Below are 14,890 nucleotides of genomic sequence, written 5' to 3'. Positions count from 1 at the left end.
GTGTGATTACATTTTGAGTATTAGTGAAAAAACTACATTGGTTAAAAACAAAAAGGTAATTTCCACACCTCTGACTTAGGAAAAGTCAGCTCCGAGTTAAAGTCGGTTTTAGTTTTACTGAAGGAAAGTCTGGTTGTTCTGCAATCCCCTTTTGGGCATGTTGCACAAGTACACAGGTTGGAAATTTTACAATTATGTCACTCTTCAGTGACACACCTGACCTTATGAAAACCGGAAAACTAGGTTTCTTTTTACAATCTTTAAAAACAAATGGGTTACCAGATCTTAACACAGTGGGGGAGAAGCCAACATAGTCCTGTTAATTAGCAAGGAGGGTATTTAGGAATTAAACCATTTAATAAGAAATGAAACCATGTGAGTACTGACCTCAAAGAAAGTGTTTGAATGGAGAAAGTTAGACATGGTTCGCCTGGTTTCACAGTGGATCTAAAATGCTGTATTCCAATGTTTTCATGTGTTGTGATCTTAAACACAGTGTCTCTGAAATTCCCACAGAACCTCTTACATAACCTTGTAGCTGGCACAAACCTCATTTGGAAAGCCTTGCGGTGTAGTCAGCATACCTCTGCAGTTCATTTGTCATCCTCAAAAACATTCACTGGACCAATAATTAATGGGGCAACATAGTTTGTCTGCATAGACATAGACAAAAGCCTGACAGTGCATTCTCAGTGCTAGTGTGTGTGCTGGTAACACAGTGTTATACAATTCTCATTTGACCTCTAAGGATAGACTTATAAACTCACGATTAAAGGCTTCCAGTTAAGTTTCTATGCACTGGCTACTTTGTACACAATAAAAGCTATGATCAAACAAGTGATAGATAACGTAAATGGGTCAGTCATGATAATGTACTCTGTTTTATATGCTTCCATAAGTTGACCTTGTTTGTAGGGAATATGCATTATCAGCTCCAGTACACAGTCTTTTTTTTTTTTCTTTTTTTTATCTCAACATCCATGAATAGGCACGATATCTGGAACACCTCAGGTAATAAATGACTCCAGAGAAATAGGTCAAAAGGTACAGGAGATGTAGGATTATTGCTATATAATAACTCTCTGTGTGACAATAGTTAAGCCTGTCTTCAAAGGTGTGTCTCATTCTTTTCTCAGTTTGATCAACGCTGGGAAAATATCTGCACTAAGGAGCTAAAGAAGTTTAAGTTGGGTTTTTTTGTCTGATTTTTTTTAGATTGTTACAAGCCCTGTGTGCTTATAGTCACCACAAATAGTTTGAAAGCCATAATCATTTGTTTGTTGTTGTTTTTTTACTACTTTTAATTCATTTATAAAAACATTTTTACTTTGTCACAGTTGGTTAGGCTGATTCCTTTCAAATTAAAACTGTAATATTCTACAAACACTTTTGCTTATGCTTCATGATATCCATCTATCACCTGCAGGTGAGTGTCTGGGATGGGGAAAAAACAACAATGCTTGACCAGAACTGAACCTCAAGTTTACTTTTAGATTGCAGTACAGTAAGTCAGGTGATAACTTACATTAGAGCAGCAGGTTGGCATGCAGTTTTTCCACCATTCAGAGTATCCAGAGGCAGACAAGAAGGCTTGGGAAATGTTTATAAAAACTGTTTACTGTAACTATGATTGGAAAGAATGACGTCTAATGTTTAGCACAGTTTTTGCCTTGTACTACAGACAATGCTGAGGAGTCAAGAATAAAAAGCACTTCATTGATCAAAATAAATAAATGTGGTAAAACATAATAACATAGAAATTAAACACAAATAGGTCTGTAATTGTAAAATAACATCTTTATAAGTCTTTAATAAAACTATACAAGCAGTTTTTTGGCCTCATTGATAAGAAAACGTGCTGCTGCACTATGACTTAGTACACGTCAGCATCAGCAGCTGTAAATGAAAATATAGCAACAGCTTGTTTAAAGTCTTTGAGTTTCCTTCATCACTTTGTTCGGTGTTTTTTCATCTTCAGTCCACAAAAAAACTCCTTTCAGTCCAAAGTGTGCAGGCAGACCGGGCTCCTAAGGCCAGAATGATGTATTGCAGCACGACATGGTCCATCCATGTGTTTATAGTCCAAAGCATTAAAACGAGGTCCTCAATGACTCTTCAAAAAAGGGCATGTGATTATAGGCCACCAAGGGTGTGCTCTCTCCAAGAACAGCCTCTGTGAAGTTGGGCCTTCTCCAGGCGTACACCATGCTGTTCAGGAAACCTTGTAGAGACACGCTGGCAGCCTGCAGTAAACAAAAGCAATATTTTAGCCTGCAAATCTGCCATCTGAGGACATTTTAACCTACTCACTGAAAAGCTGTAACTAAAACATACCTGTAGCATATAAACACCAAATAAACTGTATTGTTCAACGTTTGTTCTCATCAACAAGGTAGATAGCAGGATGAGGAAAAGCGCTACAAGAAGAAGAAACATCAGTTTAATTTTGTCTTAAAGTTGATATTTACACTAGCTTTGTGCGTGCATTTGTGTACCTGGTGCCCAGCAGATTAGGATGACTGTCACCATATTCCTTGAGGTAGAAATTGCTCTTTTCATTCTTCTTCTTGAACGCCCATCTCCCTCCACTGGAAAAAGCCCCTCCAGATCTCGTCTTTCATACCACTTACCAACCTTATAGTAAATAATCTGAACCAAAACAGGAAAAAAACATTTGTTTCATCAGATTACACTGGTATTTAAACTTGCTTGTTATGTTACAGCAATGTGATTGTTAGTAACTCACAGAGCAAGACACCAGCACCGGTATCACCACAATGAAAAGAAAAGCTCTGATGAAAACGTCATGGATTATCTCCTGTGGGCAAAAGAGAATTATGTATCAAAAATATGCTTATACAAAATGTAACAATGCTAAAGAGCATTATTATTCTGTTAAACAGAGACTATACGCACACACACTACAACAGAGGCCTCGATAAAAGAAAGTGTGTTAAAGGGTTTCATAAGACAGCTGTACACTCACAACATCTGAGCAGGATTCCCTCCAGACGTGCAAGAACAAAATACAACTGTGAAAAAGAGAAAATCAAAAAAGGTGAGAAACACAAGGGAACAGACCCATTTCACTGCTGTGACGTCTTTGAAAGATTTTGAAGGAGGCTGAATCTCTGGGTTGTATGCTCACCTGGTGCAATACGTGCTATCGTTACTGGAGACCCGATTTGGCAAGCTGCTGGTAGCTGGAATCAGCAAAGTAGCTTTCATGAAAGGAGTGAGCACATATGCTAAGTAAAGTGCAAGTGGGATCAACCTGTTATATTGGGCAGAAGATAGAGAAGAAGAATTAAATTGTGCACACATGGGATACCATATGGTGGGTTAGGTAAAAACTAAAGCATTTATTAATTCATTTATTTTTTGAAAAAGTGGTTAAAACTTACCACACAATGGCATACACAGGTATGACTATTTCTGGTCTTCGACATGTATTCTGCAAAACAAGAAAATGTCAGTGAATCTGGCTTCTGGACAAATTATGATCACCAGATGCAGCGAATGCCTCACCAGATCATCATCCGCTGGTCTTTCTCTCCATCCTTGGATTGCATTCTTTGACTTCCAGGCGTAAACGACCACCAGCAGGAATGAAATGAAATAAAATGTCTGGAACAAAACACAAAGAACAACGCAAAATGTGACAGTTTTACCAATAAAGTAGTTTTAGACCAAGCATTAATATTTACTTTAGAGTAAATGTCAGTTAAATATAATTTATGTGAATACTGATGAGCTCTGGTTCTCAGAGAACAACTTTATACTTGAAGATTTCTCAGTTGGTTATGCTGATTCTTAGGACCAGTGTCCGACAAACGTGCAAGAGGACCTTTATCTTTACGAGGACGATCTTTATGAAGCAACGTGAGGACATTTTATTATTTGATTTTACATCTGCTGCTTGTAAAATGAAATGAGATATTTTTTTCTTTTTTTAAACATGCTTCTTTGTATAAGAAGGATATGAAGTATAAATACAGCTATTTATTTAAATGTAAATGTAAGGTACAGTAAACCTCTGCTGACATACCTGCAGACATAAAAATGAGATGCTACATTAGCTGAATTTTAAAATGTAGGGCCATATAAAAATGATTTAATACCATGCTCCTTTAGGATTTGCAGTGGATGTTTGTTATCTTATAGCAGGGGTCCCCAACTCCAGGCCTCGAGGGCCAGTGTCCTGCAGGTTTAGATCTCACCCTGGGTCTACACACCTGAATCAAATGATTAGTTCATTACCAGGCTCTGGACAACTGCAAGACATGTTTAGGAGGTAATTTAGCCATTTGAATCAGCTGTGTTGGCTCACGGATAATCTAAAAACTGCAGGACCCCGGCCCTCGAGGCCTGGAGTTGGGGACCCCTGTCTATATATTATAGCATGTAAACTAAATTTGGAATTTAATGAGTCTGTTGAAGTGCATAAAGACTCTGAACCCCAAAATAAGGTAACCTTAAGTTACCTCTCTTAAAAACTCTTAAAAAGGTTAAATATTTTCCATATCTGCATTTTGAAAGAATTCCACAATCTGAGCTAGAGGAATTTGAGAGTTTGGTCCTACAATACATTCTTTTCTTTTCTTTCCTTTTTCTGTTGCTTTTATGTACAATCAATATCTACTGTCCTTAATGCTTATCAATCTAAATTCTAACGAGAACTCAAAAGACTTTAGTCAACCGAGTTCACAATGGACATTGCCAGTTAGAAATTTATGCTGAGAACAACTGTTATGAAAAGCATGTGGAGCTCCTCCTCTCAGCCTGAGGGATGAATGTGAACATGTTTGCATAACAGGGAACGTGACACAGCAAAACTGCTCACTATGTCATTTTATAGAGGCAATATAAGGAACATGTGTTTTTGATTTACTTTACTGCTTGAACTACGTGATATGTCCTCAGTGCCTTTAGAAAACGTTATATTATTTGACAATAATCTGATTTTTTACTCTGTAAATGTTGATTGTTATAGCAGGAAGTACCAAAAGGAATGTGAAACCACCTAAACGTTGCCAACCTGTTTAAGATTAAACTACTCCCCCACCAAAACGCAATCCTGTTAATGATTTATTTGCGGTGGTAAAAGCCTGATCAAACAATGAAATAAACTATTTCTCACCAGTGACAGCGGCAGGCCGTATTGGCAGATGACTATACTGTTGTCAAACGGTATTTTGTTCATGACACTCGTGGACATCAAGATCAGAGCAGCTAGGAGGTCGGCGAGAGCAAGCTGCACCAGGAGGTGTACCTGCAAAACAGTACGCATGAAGGCTTGTGCAGTGTTGACAAACTACATAGTTCCTTATGCACAGTAATTATTAATTTCATTAAATAATCCATTAGTAATGCATACACCTAGACTCACCTGCTCTTTTAGATGCTGCCATCTTGCTATGGAAACCACCAGGACGGAGAAACTCCCAATCACACTGACGTTAATAAGAAATATGTAAACTATTAAATGACCGCAGGTCATTTGAAGGAAAAGTTTAAAAGAAATGAACAACTAACATTGTGCCAAACCACAGTTCACCCGAATACTGCTCAGGTTACATTAACTTTTCATACCCTTTATTCAGGTAATACCACTATTATTCAAGCATTCTGTGGCAAGCAGAAGTCTTACAATGAAAATGTTACTTAGCTAAGAAGTATTGTAACAATGTACTCACTATTAGTATTAGTATTAGTATTAAAAGACGTCAACAGCCCTGAAAAGTGACACTGTTGCATTAATGCATATAATTATTATTAGTACTCATGCAAGATCAGGATTTTCTTGCTGTATTAACTTAAAGTATAGCTAATCTTAACTACTCTGGGTAAATATAGGTAATGCTTAGATTTTTAAATTTATTAAAACTTGTTAAAATTATGAAAAGGAAAAGCAGCAGCTGTCACAATTGTAATGCCAACATCTTTTGTTGTTGTTTGTTTTTTTATATGAAAGATAACTCAAAATATCAGCAAAATGATTCCCATTAAATTTTCTGCAGCAAATGGGTAAACTTATGATTTTATAAAGTAACTAAAGCTGATAAATGCAGATAAATAAAAAAGTTCAATATTTGCCTTTTGAGAGGTGGAGTAGAAATAGAAAGTGGCAAGAAAAGACTAAAGTACGATATCTCAGTTTAGCGATAGTGATAGACTAAATTTGCTTACATCCAGGTTAACATCACAAAGCATTGATGGCTTTTTTTTTGGGGGGGGGGGGTTAAACAGACATGTTGCCACATGTCTTAGACATATGGCACCATGTCAACAACAACAATTACAAACTATGTAATTCATTAAAAAAGTTCCTCTCTCCCTTATTCTTGCTTTGCTTTTGTCAAGAAACAAAAAGAAACACAAAAACTCTTCAACAAAGGGTTAGGAGTATCATTGATCTTTAAGGAAGTGTTTAAATTACAGGTACCATCTACACTAAATAACCTAAAACGCAAACATATCAGACAGTGACGATGGATTATGTAAGATAACTGAGAGAATTCAAAGAGAAAGTCCCTGAAATCTCTGCATGGTGCCCTGCTGGTCTCAGTTGATTTTTAAAAAAAATTAGAAACTGTCATAAAGGTAATAACATGCAAAATAAAGTTTCTTGTGTTTGCTATGATCATATTTATGATGATAATAATATGAGGAAGTGCATAGGAGTACCTGGGAGTGAGTAAAACTATGTACACTGTAGAGAGGACATCGATCTGAAAGCAAAATTTGGAAATGCCTGAGTCATTTCACGGATAAAAGATTTTATTATACAGTTCTTTTTTCAAAAAAAAAAATTGATTAAAGCCCATTAAAAACAATGAATGTAGTGCCTACCTGAGCTCCACTCAGCAAAGTATTTAGCTCCATCCTGAGAAGTAAAAAGTCACATTCGGCATGTGCACAGCTCCATAACCTGCTCTCATTACAGGCCAATGAAAATGTGACTTCTTTGTGTATAGAGTGCATCTATAAAAAGGTGCACCTTGTCACATGTTGTGACTCCGCCTGCTTGACTCAGTGCGTGTGTGTGTTTGTGACAATACTTGGTAATCCCCAGGTAGAGTGGAATTAGTTTGCGCCTTACTTGATGCCTTCCAAGATAATGACCCATTTAGAAGATATAGTAAGACAATGAAACTGGAGTTTCTCTGCACTGTTTGAGGTTTTGCCCTCTTCTGATTATTGCAAACTAAGAAAATAATAGAGAAAGTCTGAGAAAAGTTTTGCATCCCTAACATTCTTCAGTAAAGGTGTCATGTCTTAGTCTAGTATAAAATGAAAGCATACAGCAGATCAAATATTTTTAAGGTTTTCATGGAAACCTAAATCCTAATCTTATTGACTTAGTCCACAGCTGAAAACACATGTGCAATAAAAAAAAATGAATACTGATAATAAAAAAATATTCTAACTATTTCGTTTTTCTTTCACTTGTATTCTGGGTTACTGACTTTCTGTAAGATGCAGTGCTGACTAATCAGTGTGTCTTGCTTCTTTTTTCTGGAAGCCATAGCCTGAATATGTACATCCTACCCTGTTTAAGTATCACATTGTTTAATAACACAGTTTGTTCTCACACTTTGTTATCTAACACAGTATATTTATAGTAAATTGTAAAGACTTGCTTTACTTTTAGTTCTGGGAGAACAGGAAAGTCACTAGTTTTTTTTCTCTAAAAGTTAAAAAAAAATTGTACTCAATTTTTATTTTGTCAACACAGTGCTTAATTTGTTTACCGCTTTTGTCAAGTACAGTTGGGTAAATAATTATTTGATCTATTTTTGAAATTCTGGGTTTGCTCATTTCTAAAGAAATGAACACTATCTAATTTTTATTGTAGTGTCATTTTAAAAGGAGAGAGGTAGAATATCAAGTAAAAACCAAGAAAAACAATTACATAAAAATTACATAAAATGAGTGTTTGAGACAATGTAGCCAGAGTTCTGACACCCACAGTTTCGCTGTGTGCCCATGTTGCATGCAGATTTCAATCAATCAGTTACAGATACTTATGACCGCAACTCATTATGTGTGCAAAGCGCACCTGTTCACAGAATCAGTTTCTTCCACTCCAACATCTCCATCACCATGAGCAAGGCCAAAGAGCTGTGACAGGACATCGGGGACAATATTTGTAGACCTACACAAGGCTGGAATGAGGAACAAGACCATCACCAAGAAGCTTGGTGAGAAGGTGACAACCATTGGTGCAATCATTTGGAAATGGAAGAAATTTAAAATTACCTTCATTCAGCCTTGGTCTTGAGCATCATACAAGATCTTCATTGGGTCAAGATGATCATGACAGAAAGTGGTGGATCAGTCCAAAATTACACAGGAGACTGTTAATCATCTGGAGACAGCTGGGACCACAGTCGACAAGAAATCTTGAGTGGGTCGGACTAGCAAAATTTCTGTTTATGTAGTATGAATGGCATAGAACAAATGACAATAAGGGAGGTCTTTATCAGTGCAAAAAGGTGTAAAAAAAAAAAAAGTATGAAAAGTGCCAAATATATGTCCTCCTGCTGTCTGTGGGCCAGATTAGAGTCTGTGGCGGGCCAGTTCTGGCCCCTGTGTCTTGTGTATGACACCCCTGATCTAAATGATTAAGAGAAGGCTTGGGAAAAACTGCTGTGGTCAGCTGAAACCTAAAACAAGCTATGTGGCATCAATTCAACCTGCTGTGTTTGGAGGAAGAGAAATACAGAGTATGACCCAAAGAACACTGCCAAGGCAAGAAAGGCTGAAGAGGAATCATATTAAGGTAATGGAGTGGGCTTACCAGTCTCCAAACCTCAAGGATTTAGAGTTAGTCAAAATCCCACTTTAGATGTGTGCAAACCTGGTGACCAACTACAAGAAACGTGTTACCCCTGTGCTAAACCAACAAGGGCTTTTTGGGATGTATGCTGATCATAGAAGGGCCCTAAACCGTTTTTGCCATTCGTATATTCTATAGATGCACACACACTCACAGGATGAGGACTGGTCGGTGTATTAGATTACAGTAATTGAACGTCTGTGTTACAGGGACATCTAGTGGTAAGAATTGGGCTCTGCATTTTGTTCATATGAGAGCAGGAAAAAATTATTTAAATTATATTAAATAAACTTTCTTGAATGGTTAAAGACTCTCTCATATCCCGTGTAATACCGCTCTTTATACCGTACAAACAGACCTCAAGCGCAGCACCGTACAAAAGAGTTGTGGTGTTTACAGAGATTGAGTTGATAAAGTTGATTCAAACTTGTGACGTGTGCGTGTTCCACGTTGGCCCGGACGTGGCAGTCGGCAGTGCTCCTGTGTGGAAATCACGGTGAAAAAGCGGATCAGAGATAAAGCAACACAGTCTACGTGTGTGTTCCTGCGGCGGCTTGTGTCACTTCTACTCCCACAAAGTTAAACATCCACGGACAGTTATGGGGCTCACCATCTCGTCCATCTTCGGTCGGCTTTTTGGCAAAAAACAGATGAGGATTTTGATGGGTGAGTGCTAGCTTTAGATAGCGCTGTTAGCTAGTTGTTGATGAGCGTTCGTGGGAGAGCACTTCCCAGACTTCTAAAATTTGGGGGGAGAAAGAGGAGGAAAAGCACAAAGAAGAGACAATTATATTATAATAACTATTGTTGTTCTTAATATTTTGTTGTTTGAGAAAAGTAACAATTTTTTTTGTCGTCGTGGGTTTTAATTTTTTATGTGTGTGGTTTAAAAGAAGTTCCGTAGTAAAGTCTGTTAAAAAGCATCATTTTAAAAGAAATTACGTTAAAATACTAAAAGAAAAATCTTATTGAAATGTTATTGTCATTGGCAAATGGGCACTTGAAAGAACAGTGCGACGATTAAAGCTGTAAATGTTTTAACTAAAAATGCTAACATACGTTGTTTGACGGTAACTCGTTACGGCGTTTTCACGTTGTTTAACTCGAGTAATTAAGCAATTATCTTCTGATGACGTTTATTTGCGCAAATGGCGTGACAGGGCACGATATTAGTCGACTTCTGTGACTGGACTGGAGGAAGACGCTGTTACGCAATCAGTTCAATGTTCAGCACTGACTTGTATTCACTTTTAATATGAATGTTGACTTGTATTTAAACCACGTTGTTTCCCTGCAGTTGGATTGGATGCTGCGGGAAAAACGACCATCTTGTACAAACTGAAGCTGGGTGAAATTGTAACTACCATCCCAACCATCGGTGAGAGACTTTCCTTTAGTTTTCCTTTTACAACTTGAAGTTCAGTTATGGTTCTTTGATGGTTCCCTCCAGTGTTTAGCAGTGTTAAGAGCTTCTTCTTCTTCTGTAAAGGTTTTAATGTGGAGACGGTAGAATTTAAAAATATCAGTTTCACCGTGTGGGACGTGGGTGGCCAGGACAAGATCAGGCCTCTCTGGAGGCATTACTTCCAGAACACACAGGTATGTAATATGACCGTCATGCAGTTTTGTGACAACTTTGGATTAATAGCCTAAAGGTAATTTAGCTCAGTTCAAGCTTATCAAATCTCAATAACAGTTGCTTTAAAGTGCTTTATAGTGGAAGGTAAAGCTCACACAGTGTTAGAGAGAAAACTCCTACAGTCAGGTAAGCCTCAAGAGGAGGCGCTAGGTAACAGCAGGAAGAAAAAACTCAGTCAGAAATACACTTGGTCAAGGAAGCCATCCAGTTGGAGGTGGAGTGAAAGAGAAAGTAAAAAGAAGTGTGTAAGTGAGACAGGCAGTACCGGAGGCAGTCTCCCAGCAGCCTGAGCCTATAGCAGCGCAATTAATGGATGCCCTAGGGCAGCGGTCCCCAACCCCCGGGCCTCGGACCAGTACCGGCCCGTGAGTTGTTTGGTACCGGACCGCGAAAGTTGAGGCTCAGGTGTGAAATGTATGGTTTTCAGGGTTTTTATCGGTTTTCAGGGTTATTTTGTTATTGTTTTTATCGTTAACTCGGTTTTCCTGGGTCTTTTCACTTGTGTTATGAATAAATCTTCTTTTTTTCGGTACTGGTACTAGTTTTATTTTGTTGTATTTATCCGCGACACCTTAAAGGCCGGACCGGCCTTTAAGATTTATTCATAACACACGTGAAAAGACCAAGGAAAACCGAGTTAACAATAAAAATGATAACAAAATAACGCTGAAAACCGATAAAAACCCTGAAAACCATACATTTCACACCTGAGCCTCAACTCTCACGGCCCGGTACCAAACGACTCAGGGACCGGTACCGGTCCGAGGCCCGGGGGTTGGGGACCGCTGCCCTAGGGTCATTTGATCAGTACTATCTGTAAGCTTTATCAAAAAGGACAGTTTTAAATCTAATTTCAGTAGTAGAGAGGGTTTCTGTGTCTAAAATCCAAACTGGGAGCTGGTTCCACAGGAGAGGAGCTAAATAGCTGAAGGCTCCGCCTCCCACTTTACTTTAATTCCTTAATAGGGAGCCAATGAAGCCGATATGTGGGAAATATGAGCTCTCGTTCTTGTCCCTGTTAATACTTCTGTTAAAGCATTTTGTATTAGTTTGAGACTTTTCAGGGAACATTTAGAAAAACCAGATAATAATAAATTACAGCAGTTTAATTTATAAATAATAAAAGCACGAACTAGTTTTTAGCATTGCTCTGAGATGGGGTGTTTCTAATTTTAGTGCCGTTACATAGGTGAAAGAAAGCAGTCCTAGATATTTGTTTAATGGGCACATTGAAGGACACGTCCTGATCACAAACAACTCCCGAGATTCCTCGCAGTGTCCCTGGAGGCCAGGTTAATGGGATTCAAAGTAATCATCTGGTTGGATACAATGTTTCTGATGATTACATAATCTCATGTTTGGCATAACAATGTGTCATTGAGCAATAGTAGCAGTTGGCAGCTAAGAAATGCAAAAGAAACAAAAAAAACTAAATGATGGCAACGCAGCCATAATGTTTAAAGCAAATGGATTTGTCAAAATACATAATGACTGGTTTTATTTTATGTGTCTTATATTTCTTGTAGTTTAAGTCATTGCAGTTTCACCAAAGCTGTATGAACATGTCTTTAGTTGTTATCTTGTGGCATGTTTGAGTTGATCTTAAAATCTACATACCAGTACACTGACCATATTTGCTTTTCATTAAATGACCAACATTAAATTCTAATGTAATCACTTCAAAAACCTCTCTTGTTGTGCAGGGCCTCATCTTTGTAGTGGACAGCAATGACAGAGAAAGAGTGGCTGAATCAGCAGAAGAGCTGTCTAAGATGGTGAGTTCTTGGCTAAATAAGAAAAACAGTTTCATTCTGTGTAATTCTGTTCCCATCATGCTTTACAGGGACTCAAAACATAAACCTAGTCTTTACAGGATGTACTTGATCCTTAAATATTTGTCCCCTTTTTTGTTTTTTTTGTTTGTTTTTTACTGTTAGATGACTGTCCTCCTTACTGTAGGAGTCTGTTTGTAGTTTGAAGTGCTGATTGATTTGGCCGTGCCTTGGAGAAACATGGATTTCTCATCATATTTTTACTTCTTCTGAGCCATCCAGAAGCAAGTAGTGTCTACTTTCTAGTGTTGCCTCACTGTTACTGGCATAGCCCATGAAAATGAAAGATGTGAGTATATGTGTGCATAAGCCTGTCCCAAAGCCTGTCCCCATTTACATATTGAAAATGGATTGAGGTATGTAAAACTGTAAAGTTTTACAAAATAATCATAGAGTTTGTGGACAAATAGAGTTGTACTGTTTGAGATGAGCATGCAACAATATTTACGGTGTAGAGCCATGAACCCGTGGTCCCAAAATTGAAGCACGGAGGTGGTGGCATCATGATTTAAGATGACTTTGCTGCCTCGATAGGTCCCCGTAGTCAAAGAGAAAAATAACAGTCAAGTTTATCAGGACTTGAAACGACAGTAAAGTCGAATCATTGGTGCCACACAAAGATCTAAACTCAGTAGTTTCACCCCGTTTATTTTGCTATAACATGAAATCTTTAATCTGGTTTCTGCAGCTGCAAGAAGACGAGTTGAAAGATGCCGTTTTGCTGGTATTTGCAAACAAACAAGATCTTCCCAACGCCTTATCGGTCAGCGAGCTGACGGACAAACTTGGCCTTCATGCCCTTCGCAGCAAAACTGTAAGTAATTTGAGTAGAAAACAGTCTTTACACCAGAAAGAAAAAAAAAAAACACAAAAACAAAAAACAAGCACGTTTGGCGCTCTTTTTACAATCTCACATTATCTCACCCCCACAGTGGCACATTGAGTCTACCTGCGCTACCCAGGGAACTGGGCTATATGAAGGACTTGACTGGCTATCCCAAGAGTTGTCCAAGAACTGAGGAAGGACTGTTTGGATAGAAGAAAGAGACTAAACGCCACAAAATAGGACTGAAGGCACAGACATTCAGTCAAGAAACTTTCAAGCATTAGTGATCACACAAGGGATAAGGCTGGTGGAAAAAATTAATAACTCCTCTTTTTGATTGTGTTATCAGTTACATTATCTCTTGACCTAGTGTCTATTCTCTTTTTGTTCCTACTTATCACCACTTATCATTTCCATTTAATGCCTTGGCTCCTGTCTAGGCAGCATCTGCAGTAATCATTTCCTTGTACTTAGACTTTATCTTCCTCAACCATTTACTAGGAGGGATATGACAAAATAAAAAACTTTATTTAAAGACAATTTATAGGCCACAAACTGTGAATGTTAGACCCAGCCCTGTGGTTCACCTCTGTGTCCTTAATCTAATGGCAACTCATTTTTGAAAAGGCTTGTGCCTTTTAGTCTGAGGTGCAGGAGGATTGCAGTGATTTTGTTACTAGTGTGGAATCACATGTATCCACAAAGGAGCATCGTGCCTTCTGGTCCCTCTTTGCCTAAATCTGAGTAATCCTTTCTTTATCACATTGTTAGGTCATGCTCCCTCCTAATATGCTTTTGTCTCTCTATGCTTATAAAATTATGCAATAAGATGTGGTGGATTGCATGCTGGGGTGCAGCAAAACCAAAGTGAGGACAGATTTCTTTCTGCAACTTATCCTGTTTGAACATCTGCGAATTTGGCTCATTTGCCTTTTTTCACTTTGTTTTTATGAACCACAATGGAAAAAGAGGGAACTTAAGTTCTTTTATCTTGTGATCTTCTATCCTCCCGACAAAAAATCTTTACTAAAAGGAGGAAGGAAGCATCTTTTCAGTGTTGACACACCACCAGTGTCATTGCAACACAGTAAAGCAGCATGTTTTTTTTTTTTTTTTCTTTGTTGCTTTTGTCTGTTTCTCAGCTGTTGTACTGTTTTACAAATACTGTGTTACATATCCCATACCTACCCATCAATTTATCTGGGTACATTCCAACTTGTGCTTTAAGATGTTGACACTTGTCAAAAATATTCTCTAACAATATTTTCCAAATAAAGTTAGTGTTTAAAGATATTTTTCAGACTCTGCTCATTGTTGACGACATTCGGTGTAATTTGTCAGTGTTTTTTCAGGCCAGGTCTTTCTTGGCTTTCAGGTTTGTTTCATCATCAGTCAACATCTTTTTATCAGGAACCAGGCTGAGCGGAAGTACCAGTATGTTTTGCGCTGTAACTTGGACAGACCTTGCAAACGGATCTCACCTTCTGCCTGTCTTTGCTTATATATTACTTGCTTTCAAGCCACCACATTTCCTAGCACGTCTTCCTTGGTGTTTGGGTATGACCTAAGGTCATCTGTACAGCGAACTGTACGGCTTCTGCATGTTGAGAATGGCCCTCAGGCAGGCAAGATTTTCTTTTAATTAATTAATTTTGTTTACTAATGTAACTAAAGAGTTAAAGGTGAGGAAGCGATTTGACTGTAAACTAACAAACTGAGCTGGAGGAAAATAGCTATCAATGCTTTGAGTA

General features: G+C 38.1%; 2 protein-coding genes across 3 annotated transcripts; one reads left to right on the top strand and one right to left on the bottom strand.

The window, feature by feature from the left end:
• Positions 1-1,832: 1,832 nt before the first annotated feature.
• On the bottom strand, positions 1,833-8,401 carry si:dkey-30c15.2 (uncharacterized). Of its 2 annotated transcripts, XM_076885717.1 has the most exons (14): positions 8,263-8,401; positions 8,063-8,168; positions 6,853-6,886; positions 6,688-6,731; positions 5,390-5,453; positions 5,141-5,272; positions 3,529-3,627; positions 3,405-3,454; positions 3,149-3,274; positions 2,987-3,032; positions 2,747-2,818; positions 2,496-2,649; positions 2,335-2,417; positions 1,833-2,243 (listed from the first exon to the last, which is right to left on the bottom strand). In XM_076885717.1, exons 3-14 carry the CDS (start codon positions 6,883-6,885, stop codon positions 2,091-2,093), a joined length of 1,056 nt encoding a protein of 351 aa, XP_076741832.1. In that variant the 5' UTR covers position 6,886; positions 8,063-8,168; positions 8,263-8,401; the 3' UTR covers positions 1,833-2,090. The 2 variants fall into 2 exon arrangements, with proteins under 2 accessions (XP_076741832.1, XP_004553373.1); XM_004553316.6 differs by lacking the exons at positions 8,063-8,168; positions 8,263-8,401 and having other exon boundaries at positions 6,853-6,937.
• An 876-nt stretch (positions 8,402-9,277) lies between these two features.
• Positions 9,278-14,432, top strand: LOC101477376 (ADP-ribosylation factor 5). Its single transcript, XM_004553320.5, has 6 exons — positions 9,278-9,508; positions 10,140-10,220; positions 10,332-10,441; positions 12,185-12,256; positions 13,002-13,127; positions 13,246-14,432. Exons 1-6 carry the CDS (start codon positions 9,442-9,444, stop codon positions 13,330-13,332), a joined length of 543 nt encoding a protein of 180 aa, XP_004553377.1. The 5' UTR covers positions 9,278-9,441; the 3' UTR covers positions 13,333-14,432.
• Positions 14,433-14,890: the final 458 nt, after the last annotated feature.

The sequence above is a fragment of the Maylandia zebra genome, linkage group LG7 (assembly GCF_041146795.1).
Source record: "Maylandia zebra isolate NMK-2024a linkage group LG7, Mzebra_GT3a, whole genome shotgun sequence".
In the NCBI taxonomy this organism is placed as follows: Eukaryota; Metazoa; Chordata; class Actinopteri; order Cichliformes; family Cichlidae; genus Maylandia; species Maylandia zebra.
The sequence above is the reverse complement of the archived record's forward strand: the minus strand, read 5'-3'. Positions and strand labels throughout refer to the sequence as shown.

Bases quoted from the DNA above. Each gene is read 5' to 3' on its own strand.
- si:dkey-30c15.2 (XM_076885717.1), bottom strand. From the start codon at position 6,885: ATGGAGCTAAATACTTTGCTGAGTGGAGCTCAG. The intron at 3,455-3,528 runs GTGAGGCATTCG...CTTGTTTTGCAG, and splicing joins GACCAGCGGATGATGATCTG to AATACATGTCGAAGACCAGA. The intron at 2,244-2,334 runs GTATGTTTTAGT...TGTTTACTGCAG, and splicing joins TTGGTGTTTATATGCTACAG to GCTGCCAGCGTGTCTCTACA.
- LOC101477376 (XM_004553320.5), top strand. From the start codon at position 9,442: ATGGGGCTCACCATCTCGTCCATCTTCGGTCGGCTTTTTGGCAAAAAA. The intron at 10,442-12,184 runs GTATGTAATATG...CTTGTTGTGCAG, and splicing joins ATTACTTCCAGAACACACAG to GGCCTCATCTTTGTAGTGGA. The intron at 13,128-13,245 runs GTAAGTAATTTG...TCACCCCCACAG, and splicing joins ATGCCCTTCGCAGCAAAACT to TGGCACATTGAGTCTACCTG.